General features: G+C 39.5%; 1 protein-coding gene across 6 annotated transcripts in view; it reads right to left on the bottom strand.

Annotated features, from left to right (window-relative positions):
• Positions 1–15,240, bottom strand: part of Marf1 (meiosis regulator and mRNA stability factor 1-like protein) — an 818,555-nt gene that overhangs the window by 284,433 nt on the left and 518,882 nt on the right. For all 6 annotated transcript variants that reach the window (XM_067150043.2, XM_067150047.2, XM_067150048.2 and 3 more), the window contains exon 19: positions 731–886. In XM_067150043.2, the coding sequence (XP_067006144.2) occupies positions 731–886 (156 nt within the window). The remainder of the gene's footprint in view (positions 1–730; positions 887–15,240) is intronic.

The raw sequence follows: 15,240 nt of genomic DNA, 5'->3' as shown, positions 1-15,240 counted from the left end.
AGGTCGTGTTCTTTGTACCTGTGCTCATTTTGCGGGTTCATTTGAGGTACCCATAATTTAATTTCGTGTGGCTATTTCTAGCCGAGTGCAGCCCTTGTAAGGCAGACCCTCCGATGAGGGTGGGCGGCATCTGTCGTATGTAGGTAACTGCGTGTTATTGTGGTGGAGGATAGTGTTATGTGTGGTGTGTGAGTTGCAGGGATGTTAGGGACAGCACAAACACCCAGCCCCCGAGCCACTGGAATCAACCAATGAAGGTTAAAATCCCCGACCCGGCCTGGAATCGAACCCGGGACCCTCTGAACCGAAGGCCAGTACGCTGACCATTCAGCCAACGAGTCGGACGGTACCCATAATGAATTAAATAGTGGTGCCCACGATTCCTGCTGTCTTCGAGCCCATAAGCATGCACCTCGTTATATTACCGTGGTTTAGGGAGAGGGACTGATGTAATTCAGACCTGTAGTAAAAACAGAGGGATGCACGAAACTAAATCACAAGGGGCTGGTGAACTTCTCTCTATATTATAGTGTCTTTCTCCACACTCCTACACCCCCCTCCTATGGTATATATTACAATTAGGGAAGTGCCACATGAATCCAGCATACCACCACAAGCTAAGTATTAGAAGTACTGTATATACTGCATGTGAGTTAGTTTCTACACATGAAGTGAAAAATTCAGCCTGCCACCATGGTCCCATCATATAATCAAATATTATAATGCATACCTTCACGACATCAGGTATTGCTTCAAACAGTTCGATCAGTTTAGTAAAGCCATAATCAGCTACCCGGCACTGCCAGCCAAACTGTAAGTGATGAGCAGGGATGAACTTGTTAAAGAGCATGCTGCAATTTGGAGCATGGCGTAACAGCTCCACAACCTGAAAATAAATTGCTCATCTAATGCTTCAAAAACGCAAAATGAAAAGGTACCAAAGAACATAAAGGCATCCTCAAACAGAATGGACAGTAAAATCTGATGTTATGAGAGAAATAAAAGCAAGCATCTCTATACTAAAGGTAAGGATTAATTCTGTTGGTAAGAAGAGGTTAACCAGATGTAAGAGTAAGGGTTGTTTACATACCGTATTTATCTGCGTAATAGCTGCACATATTTCTACAATTTTTACAGCAAAATTCTAGAGTGTGACTTACCAAGAGGAAAAACTTGTAATGGAAAAGTTAGACACATAAAAACATGCATCATCTGAAATGTGAAATAATACTGTGAATAGCAATATAGCAAACTGGCAGACTACAAACAATGAAATGATGGTCTTGATACAAATTACTTCATGATCTATCGAGAACCAGCAAAACTTGTGTAACTTACGCAGATGTGCCATCTTTCAAATGTAAAAAATGAGATTTTTTGTGCCATATCCCGAAATATTGATTACGTAACTTTAAAGAATATTTAACATGTTATACTTTTAACTACGTAATTTCTCTTATTTTATTTATTTATAAATACTGAAATACTGCATGTACCCGAGCTTTAGAACACATGACTATTCACTGTAACTGCTTTAGTCCTCTTCATAAATTTAACTAGATTTATGCTCAAAGCACTGGCCTTGCTGAATGGGTTTTAAGGTTAAAAGTTTTTCCAGAATTCTTTTTCGGGAAGCTTTGATCTGAATTGAGATTTGCCCTTGTAAATATGCTAAAAAATACTCATAGTTGGCATTGCAATGTGGAAATGATAAAATAAAAACTATTACATTAGAGATCCTGTAATATTTAAGAACACCAGCAGCTGATAGCATCTGCCTTGACAGCGCCCAATAATCATCAATTATCTCCAGCTATTTAAAGAATGAGGAAAAACCTGGGATTTAAAAAAAGTACAGGAATACTAAATCCGTTCTCAGAATCAGGAGATAAGTCTTTGCAATCAGGAGAGAGGGAGGACGAAAAATAGGGAGTCTCCCACTTAAATCGGGGGGAGTTGGCATGTCTGCTTATGTAACACAGATGGCATACAGTATACTTAATGAAATAACCAAAACATGAAGTCGAAACTATATAACTCTACATTTTGTCATTTGCGAGTTTATGACGGAAAAATATTTCAAGCCTAACATACCCATGGCTGTAACAATCTTGGTTTACCTTGTCAAACTTCAACATTTCAACTACCCTGGGGACTTTGGTCAGCTCACCAGCAGGACTGGTTTCTATTATACCTGCACACAAACTGTCTCCTGATCTCCGGCCTGAGTCTACCCGCTATGTCGTAGACCAATGTCACTATGCATCTATACTGTTCTAGATTGTGCATTTCTTGAGAGTTGTTTCTCAGCGCTTCCATAAATCGAGATAAAAATACCCTACGATATGGGTTACTAACTCAAAGGCAAAAGATCAAGAGGTCAGCCAAGAAAGAGATGGATCGATCAGGACTCATCTTTAATTCCCCAGTTTTGTGGGAACTTCCGAGCTTCAATTGTTGAGTCAAAGACGAAAATGACTGAACATACATACATTATCATTATGGACTGTTATGCCTTTCAGGATTCAGTCTGCAAGCCCCTGCAAATTTACTAACCATCGCCACATTCCTCTATCTGCAATTAATGCTGTGGCCTCAATTGTTCTATACCTCTTATCTTTAAATCATTAGAAACTGAGTCTAACCTTGGTCGTCTTGGTCTACCTCTACTTCTCTTATCCTCCTAAACAGAGTCCATTAATCTCCTAGGTAATCTATCCTCCTCCATTCGCCTCACATGACCCCACCACCGAAGCCAGTTTATGCGTACAGCTTTATTCATCAAGTTCATTCATAAATTAGCCTTCATCTCCTCATTCCGAGTACCCTCCTGCCATTGTTCCCACTTGGGTGTACCAGCAATCATTCTCGCTACTTTCATGTCTGTTACTTCTAACTTATGAATGAGATATCGTGAGTCCACCCAGCTTTCGCTCCCACAAGGCAAAGTTGGTCTGAAAACAGACCGATGTAAAGATAATTTCGTCTGGGAGCTGACTTCCTCCTTACAGAATACTCTTGATTGCATCTGCGAGCTCACTGCATTAGCTTTACTACACCTTGATTCAATCTCACTTACTATATTACCATCCTGGGAGAACACACAACCTAAATACTTGAAATTATCTACCTGTTGTAGCTTTGTATCACCAATCTGACATTCAGTTCTGTTGAATTTCTTACCTACCGACATCAATTTAGTCTTTGAAAGGCTAATTTTCATACCATACTCATGGCACCTATTTTCAAGTTCCAAGATATTACACTGCAGGCTTTCGGCACAGTCTGCCATTAAGACCAAGTCGTCAGCATAGGCCAAACTGCTTACTACATTTTCACCTAACTGAATCCCTCCCTGCCATTTTATACCTTTCAGCAGATGATCCATGTAAACTACAAACAGCCAAGGTGTACAGCCTTGTCTAACTCCTATAAGTACCCTGAACCAAGAACTCATTCTACCATCAATTCTCACTGAAGCCCAATTGTCAACATAAATGCCTTTGGCTGATTTTAATAATCTACCTTTAATTCCCTAGTCCCCCAGTATAGTGAACATCTTTTCCCTCGGTACCCTGTCATATGCTTTCTCTAGATCTCCTCTTGTAGCATTTTTCAATTACCTGGCGCATACTGAAAATCTGATCCTGACAGCCTCTCCGGGGTCTGAAATCACACTGGTTTTCATCCAACCTCCTCTCAACGACTGATCGCACCCTCCCTTCCAAGATGCCAGTGAATACTTTGCCTGGTATACTAATCAATGAGATACCTCAATAGTTGTTGCAATCCTTCCTGCTCCCTTGCTTATAGATAGGTGCAATTACTGCTTTTGTCAATCTGAAGGTACCTTACCAACACTCCATGCTAATCTTATTACTCTATGAAGCCATTTCATCTCTGCCTTCCCACTATACTTAACAATTTCAGGTCTAATTTCATCTGTTCCTGCTGCTTTATGACAATGGAGTTTATTTACCATCCTTTCCACTTCCTCAAGCATAATTTCACCATCGTCTTCCTCCTCCCCATGAGCTTGGCTGTTCGCAACACCACCAGGAAGATTACCTTTTACACTGAGAAAATGTTCAAAATACTCCACCTCTCCAGCGATTCCCTGGGATCTATTACGAGTTCACCCGAAATACTCAAAACACTGTTCATTTCCTTTTTCCCTCCCTTCCTAAGATTCTTTATTACTGTCCAGAAAGGTTTCCCCTGCTGCTTGACCTAGCCTATCCAGGTTATAAAAATCTTCCCACGACTTCTTTTTGGATTCAACAGCTATTTGTTTCGCTCTGTTTCTTTCATCTACGTACAAATCTCTGTCTGCCTCGGCCCTTGTTTGGAGCCATTTCTGATAAGCCTTCTTTTTATGTTTACAAGCTGGTCTCACTACATCATTCCACCAAAATGTTTGCCTTTTCCCATCTTTACACACAGTTGTTCCTAAGCATTCCCATGTTGTTACTACTACAGCATCCCTGTATGCCACCCATTCTCTTTCTATATCCTGAACCTGCTTACTGTCTACTGTTGGAAACTTCTCGCTAATCATATCCATGTAATTCTGTCTAATTTCCTCGTCCTGGAGATTTTCTACCCTTATTCGTTTGCAGACAGATTTCATTTTCTCTACCCTAGGCCTAGAGATACTTATTCACTACATCAGATAGTGGTCTGTATCATCGAAAAATCCACAGAAAACTCGTACATTCCTAACAGATTTCCTGAATTCGAAGTTGATTAAGATATAGTCCAGGGCTGGCCACAATGAGGCTCGCAAGCCGTATGCGGCTCTTGAGTCAGTCTTGTGCGGCTCTTGACACTAACCTTAGAGTTAAATTAAATGATATAATTAATGGAATCTAACGATATATCGCGGCTGGTGTCAGTCAGTAGCAGTGATGTGCGGCTTAACGTTATTAGCGCTGTAGATCAGTGGTAAGACATGGGAGGTGAAGATAGTTACGGCGCCTTCCATTTGATAGCGCTTTGAGCAGGACAGTGCGTCAGTGAGCCAGTGTCGTGAGGTGATGCCAGTCGCGTTCACGTATTGGCAGTAGTGAGTGTCAATACTTTTCTGTGTGCTGTTTCAGTACAGTATCGACACTCGCTACTGTCTATACGTGAACGCGACTGGCTTCACCTCCCGACACTGGCTCACTGACACACTCTCCCGCTCAAAAACAATATCTTCCTTGTAAAGATATTTCTGAATTGGCCCAGACTGTATTTGGCTTTCACAGCAAGTTGAAGCTTTTTGGGAAAAACCTTCAGACTAAAACATTTTCTTACTTCAAATGTTTGAAGAAAATTACTGAAAGCCTTCCTGACGTTCAGGTGGAAACTGAAGATTACATGAGTAAAATGTCTGGCCTTCCTGAAGAAATCAATGGCAGATTTAATGATTAGAAATAATTCCTGGAAAATCCTTTTTCTGTTGATGTTGTGAGCAATGGCTGTCCTGTTTCATGTCCAATAACGAAGGATACAGCAGCTGTCGAGTTGGAGCTACAAGAACTGCAAGAGGATGAAGGATTAAAATTACTCAAAGTGGCACTTCTACCACAGAATTTTGGAAAAATGTTCCCGAAGAAACATACACACTAACAAAACAGTGTGCCAAAAGACTAATCTCAATCTTTGGGACTACTTAAATGTGTGAATCACTGTACTCAACGATTAAATTCATTAAATCTACATATCGATCTGAACAAACTGATGAACATTTAAGTGAAATTGTGCAAACTGTGCTTACCAATTATCAGCCAGATTTCAAAAAAATAACAGCAAAAATGAACACTCAGAAAAATCACTTCTCAAAAGTAAAATCTCGTTCCTTGATGTGTACCTGAAAAATAATGTTCTGCGTAGTGTAGAAAATAAAGGTTTCTTCATTTGTTATAAAATAAAAAACGTGTCTTCATTTTATAAACCATTTCCTAAACATGCTCCCAATTTTTGTCTCCTAAATCTGCGGCTCCCAGAAGTAAGGTTAGTGGCCACCCCTGATATAGTCTATTATGGATCTGGTACCCCTAGCCTCCTATGTGTAGCGGTGAATAGCCTTATGCTTGAAGAATGTATTTGTAACTGCTAAACCCATATTAGCACAGAAGTCCAGCACACGCTTCCCACTCCCATTAGCTTCCATATCTTCCCCATATTTACCGATCACCCTTCCGTATCCTTCAGTTCTATTTCCAACTCTTGTAGCACTATTCTGTCCTTGCTGTTGACCCTGACCACGATGTCACTCAATGCTTCATAAAACCTGTCATCTTAATCCTCATCTGCACCCTCACAAGGTGAATACACCGAGACAATACTCGCCATAATTCCTTCAATTGACAAATCTACCCACATCATTCGCTCATTTACGTGCCTAACAGTAACTATGCTGTGTTCAATAGTATTCCTGATAAACAGCCCTACCCCATACTCTGCCCTTCCTCATTATCTCCCCTTACCCAAATATCATTTACTCCTAGCACATCCAGATGCATCCTCTTTGCTGACGTAGCCAGTTCTACTTCCTTTCTTCCATAAGCCTCATTAATATTGATAGCTCCCCATCGAATTCCATTTCATTCGCCAAGTTGTCTCCAAGGAGTCCCTCGCCTATCAAATGGGAGTGGGACTCCGTTACTCCCATACGTCCGAGGGTTGCTTAAATGTTCTGAGCTCTGTAAATTCATGAAGCAGAATGCTACCCTACTTACACATAGTCCAAGTGAGAATCTCTCCTCTAATGGGTTATGGACCACTGGAGCATTGTACAGTCCTAGCTGCCTGAACATAAGGAGGGCCATGACTCAAAATATGTTCGAGATGCCCACCCCCATTCCATAGCAACTGGTATCCCAACTCTCAGGACCACTTACTAGGCTGTGGCCACTTGTGGTCTTATGCTTCATCCCTCGCATCTTGCGTATGTAGGTGGACTGAGTTTTCCATCTTGGGAGAGCTGGGCAGTGGACATTTACGACTGTTACTGTAATCAATGGATACAGACTGCCCATAATCTTTATTATATTGCCTATGAGGTATTTTGTCTCGTTACAATTTTAGGATCAAGCAATGTCTAATCCTACTATTCCAGTTTTGCAACTGGTCTAGGAAGAATGTCCCTGGATCATTCTTACAGTCATTAAGGTTTTCTCTTACCTTTTAAATAATGTTATAACCTTTTAGGAAGATTTGTACAAATATTAGTTTCATATTCTTTCTGCGAATTGCTGCATGAGTTTGTACAATATAACACTCAACAATACATACATGCATGTTCAGTCTGTAAGCTTCCACAAATTTACTCAACTCTGCCACAATTCTCTATTTGTAATGAGCTTTGTGGCCTTGTTTAGTTCTATACAGAGTCCAGCCTTCGTCGTCTTGCTCTCCCTCTACTTCTCCAATTTTCCATGACCTAATCCAATATTGTCCTACATAATCAATCCTCCTCCACTCGCCTTACATGATCCCAACACCAAAGCCAATTTACGTGTACAGCTTGATCAATCGAGTTCATTCCTAAATTAGCCTTCATCTCATCATTCTGAGAACCCTGCTGCCATTGTTCTCACCTGTTGTACCAATGATCATTCTCGCTACTTTCATGTCTCTTACTTCTAACTTGCTCCATTCTTACAGAATACTATTGAGTTTACCGCATCAGATTTGCTGCACCTTGATTTAATCTCACATACTATATTACCATCCTGGGAGAATACACATCCTAAATACTTGAAATAATGGTGTACCTGTTCCAGATTTGTATTCCAAATCTGACATTCAATTCTCTTAGATTTCTTATCCAACAATATCACTTTAGTCTTGGAAAGACTGACTTTCATATCAATCATTGCACCCATTTTCAAGTTCAAAGAAATTAGATTGCAGGCTTTCAGCACAATCTACCATGAACACATTGAAGACTGGCCCCAAACATCTCCGTATTACTGCGGCCAGGGGTTGTGGACGGACCCCAGAAATCTCCATATTTACATACTGGCTTACTTTTTAGCTTGTTTTGCTGTCTGTTAGCTACAGTTTGAACTATTTGCCATCATGTCATGGAGTAGTAAGATAATGGATGTTGGTGCCAATACATTTCCCCCTCACATTTACGATCATTGTAACCATGAAAACAACCTATATATACAGGTGATATTATGCGTGCCTAGAGACAACTGTCAAGATGGCACGCCCATGGCAACATGCCTTGAAGGACGACAAAGTGTTTCAACATTTATACGCAGATTAATTATCTGATGTGCCACATGGGTGACAAACTCTGAGAATTCTCGTAGTTTCTCAGCTAACAGTAGGTGAAAGCCGGCAGCAGGTGATGGGCTACGAGAATTTTAGCTTTTATGCACCTCTTATTTCCTTGATCATTGGTAAACTGTGGGCGAGATTGTGTGTTCCAAACAGTGTAGTCAAGGAATATAAACTATCGCTACTGTTGCAGCTTTCTTTTTTTTTAAACCTTAATGTGTTTTACAAAACATCGGATAAGTAGACCTATTCCCTGTAACTCCAGAGTGGATGTCAACATGGCGTGGTGCATTTAGTTGTAGATGGATACCGATATTTGTGATTAATTATGTGCAGACCGGTTATGATAGGTACCTGGTGACAGTGAATTGGATATTTCTAATGATTAACGGCTAACACTAAACAGGGAGTAACTGTTAAGAGAAACCCTTGCATACTTGAATACAATATGTACACAAAGGCACAAACAGTGCATTCCTGTTAAACTGTGCTTAGAAAGATACGTACCGTACATAGTACTAAGCAATCTAGTGAGTACACATTCCAAATTTGAAGTCGGTATCTTGAATAATTTTCGGGTTAAAGTACTTGGAATGCAGCAGTGTAATTTCTTTCGTGAAGGCTTGAACTATCCGGACTACATGGGGTAGCAGCATTCGTTCGGGGCCCATTTTCAATGAGTTAAGACCAAGTCGTCGGCATAGGTCAAACTGCTTACTACATTTCAACTTAATTAAATCCCTACCTGCCACTTTCTAACTTTCAGTCGATGATCCACATATACTATGAACAACAAAGGCGAATGATTACAGCCTTGTCTAACTCCTGTAAATACCTTGAACAATGAACTCATTCCACAATCAATTCTCACACCAGCCCAATTGTCAATATAAATGCTTCCCATTGCTTTTAATAATCTACCCTTAGTTCCATGATCCCCAGTAGAGTTAACATATTTTCCCTCTGTACTCTGTCATATGCCTTCTCCAGATCTATGAAACAACATAACTGTCTATTCCTCTCGCAGCATTTTTTAAATTATAGTATCTGGTGCATACTAAAAATGAGATTCTGACAGCCACTTCGTGATTTGAAACCACATTGGTTTTCATAAAACTTATTCTGAAGGACTAATTGCACCCTCCCTTCCAAAATGCCAGTGAACACCTTGTCTGGTATACTGATCAATGATACACCTTGATAGTCATTGCAATCCTTCCTGTTTCCTTGCTTATAGATACGTGCAATTACTGCTTTTGTTCTATCAGAAGGTAACTTACTATGATTCCATGCTAATCTTATTACTCTACGAAGCTATTTTATCAGTGCCTTCCCACTATATTTCACCATTTCATGTCTAATTTCATATACTACTGCTGCTTTACGACAACGGAGTTAACATCCTTTTCCACTTCCTCAAGTGTAATTTCACGAACATCAATGTCTTGCTTGCCATGAGCTTGGTTGTTCACATCCCTAAAAAGTTGCACTAGGAAGATTTTTAAAAATATTTCTTTCACATGTCCAGTGATTCCCTCGGATCTATTCAGTTCACCTGGTGTACACAAAACACTATTTACTTCCTTTTTTTTCTCCCTTTCTAAGATTCTTTATTACTGTCCAGAAACTTTTCCTTGCCACTTGACCAAATCTTCCTATGTTATTAACAAAATCATACGACGACTTTTGTTTCGATTCAACAGCTATTCGTTTTGCTTTGTTTCTTTCATCTATGTACAATTCCCCGTCTGCATGTCATTGTTTGGAGCCATTTCTGATATGCCTTCTTTTTAAGTTTACAAGCTGGTCTCACTTCATCATTCCACCACGATGTTCTCCTTTTCCAATCTTTACACACAGTTGTTCCCAGGCATTCCATGCTGTTTCTACTACAGCATCCCTGCATGCCGCCCATTCTCTTTCTATATCCTGAACCTGCTTACTGGAACTTTTCACTAATCATATCCATGTACTTTTGTCTAATTTCCTCATGCAGGAAACCTTCTACCCTTATTCGTCTGCAGATAGATTTGACTTTCCTCATCCTAGGCTTAGAGATAGTTTACTAGAGATCAGATAGTGGTGTGTATCATCAAAAAATCACTGGAATACCCACACATTCCTAACGAGAATTCAAAGTCAGTTACGGTATAGTCTCTTATGGATCTGGTGCTCCTACCCTCCCACGTGGAACAGTGTTCAGCCTTATGCTTAAAGAATGTATTTGTAACTGCTAATACCATACTAGCACAGAAGTCTGGTAAAGGCATCCTATTACATACCTGCCAAATTTACACACAAAAATTGGGAGATTTTGATGTGAAAATAATAAAAAATAAGGAGTAATCAGGAGATGATTGGTCAAAACTGCTTATTCCGTATGTCTTGGGCAATACATATATTATCCCAGCAAGATCCATGCATCATGTCATGAAGTCCACATTTAAATTAATACATATATCCTGGGAATTGAGTGGAATCTAATTCCACAAATATTTTACTCTCGTATGTATTCATATGCAGTGATACCTAATTATACAACACTTGAAAATTTATAAGAACATGTACGGTATGGTAGGCCTATTTTATTGGTTTACAGAAGATTCTTCGTTAGTAGACAATTGCTATTGATTAAAGGAAGCTGCAGTGGCAGATTTTGCCTGTTTGAGAAATGCTCTGTCAAAGGTTGGTTGAAAGCTATTGCCCTGTAGCCTTGATGTTACTGTCAACAATCTCTTCAAGTTTTCATCATCAATAGATGGCCTGAACTGTGTTCTTGTGGACAATGAGTCACATCTTGTAGACACATTGTTACACCCTAACACTAAATAATGTTACAGAGATGCAGTCTTGTCACAATGTGTAACAATATTTATGTACAATGAATAACAGCCTTCTTGTTTCATGTTGATCGATCTCTCTCTTTGGGGAGATCTAGTCTTGCACAATGCGTATTTTGGTCAGACAGTAACAATTAGCATATACAAGAATCTAATGGGTTCATTTTCTGCTAGGAGGTTTTGTGGTGTGGCTTCTGCTTCGCTAAGGCCAATATAATTTTTGGTGAACTCTAGGAGATTGCCGTTAATGTAATACATGAGCCCTGTGCTGAGCTAGACCAAAGCTGTCATTCATTAGAATAGCAAGTGTCAGTGATCAACGGTGAAAAAAAAAAAAGCCATAGGTACTCACACCTGCACAAAGCATACCCCTGTAAGAAGATTAATACTCCATTATTTGGTGCCTGATGAGTGATTACTGGCAGCAGTGATGGGGAACTACTCGCCACAAACAGAGAGGCATAACCTGGTACCTTAGTAAAACGTATAGTCATCTTCACAAAGCATTAGTGAACTGTCTTAGCAATAGTACGGTAATTTTTCATGTGTAATAAATTGATGTCAAAGATCAGCTGTTATTTCGGATAAGGACATAAGTCAAATAGTAATGCTGGCCATGTGCAAAGAATAATTATTTTTTTCTTTTTAAGAACTACTAGGTTCTTCAGCCTGCCAAAACTAATTTTTGAATTAAAAAATTATAAACTGCCTGAAAACCTTTGGGTGTGGCAAGCCCATCCTAACAATAGCCTACATGGATAACGCAGATATGGTGCCTCAGAACAGGTTAGGGCGTCCACTGCTAAAAGCAATACACAGCTCTTTGGGTGCTGGGAGAACTGTGAGAAGTGGGCAACCAGCACCAAACTACATAAAGATTGCGACAGTAAATGTCCTGACACTGACGGGAAAGACAGAAGAATTTGACTTCATGAAAGAAAAAGATATAGCCATACTTGGACTGTGTGAGACCAAAAAGGCTACAAGAGAGATTCCTCTGAAAAAAAAAGAAGAAAAAAAAAAAGGATACAGGCTGTATTACAGCAGAGGACCTGAAGCAAAAACTGGAGTGGCCATCATACTTAGAAAAGAAATCCAAGAATATGTGGAGTTTACAAAATGCCTCAGTGATAGGAAGATGGCGATGAGACTCCAGTTTGAAAATGCCATGAAAGATCTGTTCCAGTTGTAAGCCCCACAAATGGGATGCATAGATGAACATCTAGAGGACTCTTTAGAGGAAGTGGAGAGACAGATAGAAGATAAGGAAGTGCTATTGATGGGAGATCTAAATGCATAAGTTGGAATGGAAAGACAAGGAAAGGGTGATGTTGTAGGGCCCTTTGGATATGGAAATTTAAATCCAGAAGGTGAGTTGTTGTTGAATTTTTGCATGAGGAACCAAATGATTGTTGGAAACACCCGGTTTAGGAAGAACAGTCAGAAGATTACAAGGTATGGTTGGGGAGACAGACAAACAAAGACCATGATTGATTATATAATCATCAAGAAAGAACACCAGAAGAACCTTTTAGATGTTACAGCTATGTCTGAAGAAGCCTTTGGTGGAGATCATAGAGTTGTGATAGGAAAATTGAAAGTGCAAAAGATTGAAAAACCCCCATTAAGAAGAGAGACAAGAATTAAAGTATGGAAGTTCAAGGAGAAAAGCATACAAGAAGAATTTAAAAGCGATATAATACCCTTGGTATCCAGGACGGAGATGGGGAATGTTGAAGATGAATGGAAAAGATTTAAGGAAGCACTGGTTGGATGAGCAGAAAAGGTATGTGGTAGAACATCAGGAAATGTGAAAGATGAGCCATGTCTGCATGGCAAATTCATAAATTTAACTATTCTATTATTGCTAATGGCCTCTTCCGGCCTCACCTTGAATGACTTAACTATTTCCATGATTGTACTAGAGAGGGCAGCTCCCTCGATGGTGAACACGGATGGTTGATCTTTCCGATGAGATATTAATTATATCACTTTGACTCAAATCTTTGTTTTGGTTTAGAGAAAAAAAAATAAACAATGGACCCCAAGCAGATCAGAGTAGCGTTTTTGACTTACAGAATGGTTTTTAAACGATTCAAACTTAGCCTATACTACCATCCTTCTTCTTACTTTGCTGGTTAATATATTCCAGGTATGGGAATTCTTTCATATTATTTGTTCGACTATTCATTCGTAATATTTGTTCTATTATTCATAGATGATTGATATGTGTTTATTCGCTCCGCAGTATGAATGGGCTGCATGTTTTCTTGTGGTTATTGTGATTATGATATGTTGATACTTGGGTCTCATATTACTTCTTTTCATGTGCACTGCATTCTTATGAAATTGGCCATTTAATGACTGTTTGCCCTTTGTGTCAATGCAAGCTTCCACTCATGTCGTATGAAGTGCGAACCCTGATGGGTTTGTGCACGACTACGGGATTTGTCTGATCCCACAGCTAAATTCCTTTGGGCTGTGCACGCGACTCCTGATATTAATATCAGACCTCGTTTGTGACCTCTGAGTCATGCTATATGCAATTTTGTTCACCATTTAACTGGTGCTGGTGCTCATATTCGTTGCCGATCCTGGCTGTTCTGAATGTGTGCAAGTATGTTGGTATGAGAGGGGAGTGAAAGAATGACGTATTGGTCAGCTAAATTTACATTTTAATGTTGTTTCTGTATCTTATTTTTGCATTTTCGTACGGTGCTATTTCTTTTGCCTTCGCACCTGTCTTGGCCAATCGCTTACCCATGGGGCCACCATGTTTATGTTTCTTATATTTTAGGCTATGCGCCTGCCTGGGATTTTCCCTTTGGTTATTTATATTGTTTCCTTGGTCCAAAGATGTTTCTCTTTGTGCCATGCTGATATCTTACATATTTTGTTTTTTCCTGCTCGGGGTTTTTCTCATTGATGCGTGGGAGTTTGATGATTATAGTGATTGTTGGTATGAGGGTGAAGTTGAAACGATGTGTGTGAAAGATGACACGATATTAAACTCATGGAAAGAACAATCCGTTCGATCTGTGACACTAATATTAATACTGGCATATTCAATAATAATGTTGTATTTAACTGAGTGAGCTCGCCGAAAGTTTAATTTTATCTTGGGGTTTGATAACGTCATACTCACATAACAATGTTATGCCATCAACTGGACCAAGTCTACTCATGTACGTACCCGTTCTTATCCTTTTAATTGATTTCTTTTATTCTTTCCTTCTACCGTTATTTTACGACATTAATTAACCCTCATTACGTGTACTTGAATTTTATTACTTGTAGAATTAGTCTCTTACTATTTTTAATTGATAATGAGGCTCCTTTCCAGTTCAAGGCTGTTTTCCTTAGCCTTTCCTAGTCGCAATCTACACCTCAAATCTCTCACGGTATTTATCTGTGCTGGGATTGTTTCCGCGATGGGAGGGGGTGTGGCTCAAAGAAAAAGAGACACATTGGTGGAATGACAGGGTAAACAGTAAAGTGAAGGAAAAGAAAATTGCATGGAAAACATAGAAAATATCTATGACTAAAGAAAATAGAAGAAAATATGTGGAGGCAAAGAATTTCGCCAAGGAAGTAGTGGAGGAAAAAAAAAGGAAAAGCTGAGCCTTATTCACACAGAAATTGAGAGATTATATACAGGACAGCAAGAAATTATTGTATGGTATCTTAACACACTATGAAGCACTGGGCCACCTGACCTAGAGGAAAATTGTGACATGGCTTGGAAGAGAATTGAAGAATGGATCACAGATGCAGCGCTCAAGATCCTAAAGATGAACACAGTAGTGAAGCAACAACACTGGATGACTGACAAAACTTTGGCACTGGTTGAAATGAGACTTAACATCCGGCTAACAGTTACAGATCGAGAACAACAAGGACGACTAATGAAAAAAATGAATAGTGATATCAAACACGCTTGTAGAAGAGACAAGAATGTACACATTAAGAAACTGTGTGCAGAACTAGAGGCACATGTGACCAAAAGTCATAGCGCAAAACTGTACGACAAGGTGAAATACTTAGCAGGAGAGTTTATGCCTAAGACTCAGATTATTAAAGATGACCAAGGGAATATCATCATAAATGCAGCGGGCATCAC

Source organism: Anabrus simplex, chromosome 6, assembly GCF_040414725.1.
Source record: "Anabrus simplex isolate iqAnaSimp1 chromosome 6, ASM4041472v1, whole genome shotgun sequence".
Classification (NCBI taxonomy): domain Eukaryota; kingdom Metazoa; phylum Arthropoda; class Insecta; order Orthoptera; family Tettigoniidae; genus Anabrus; species Anabrus simplex.
The sequence above is the reverse complement of the archived record's forward strand: the minus strand, read 5'-3'. Positions and strand labels throughout refer to the sequence as shown.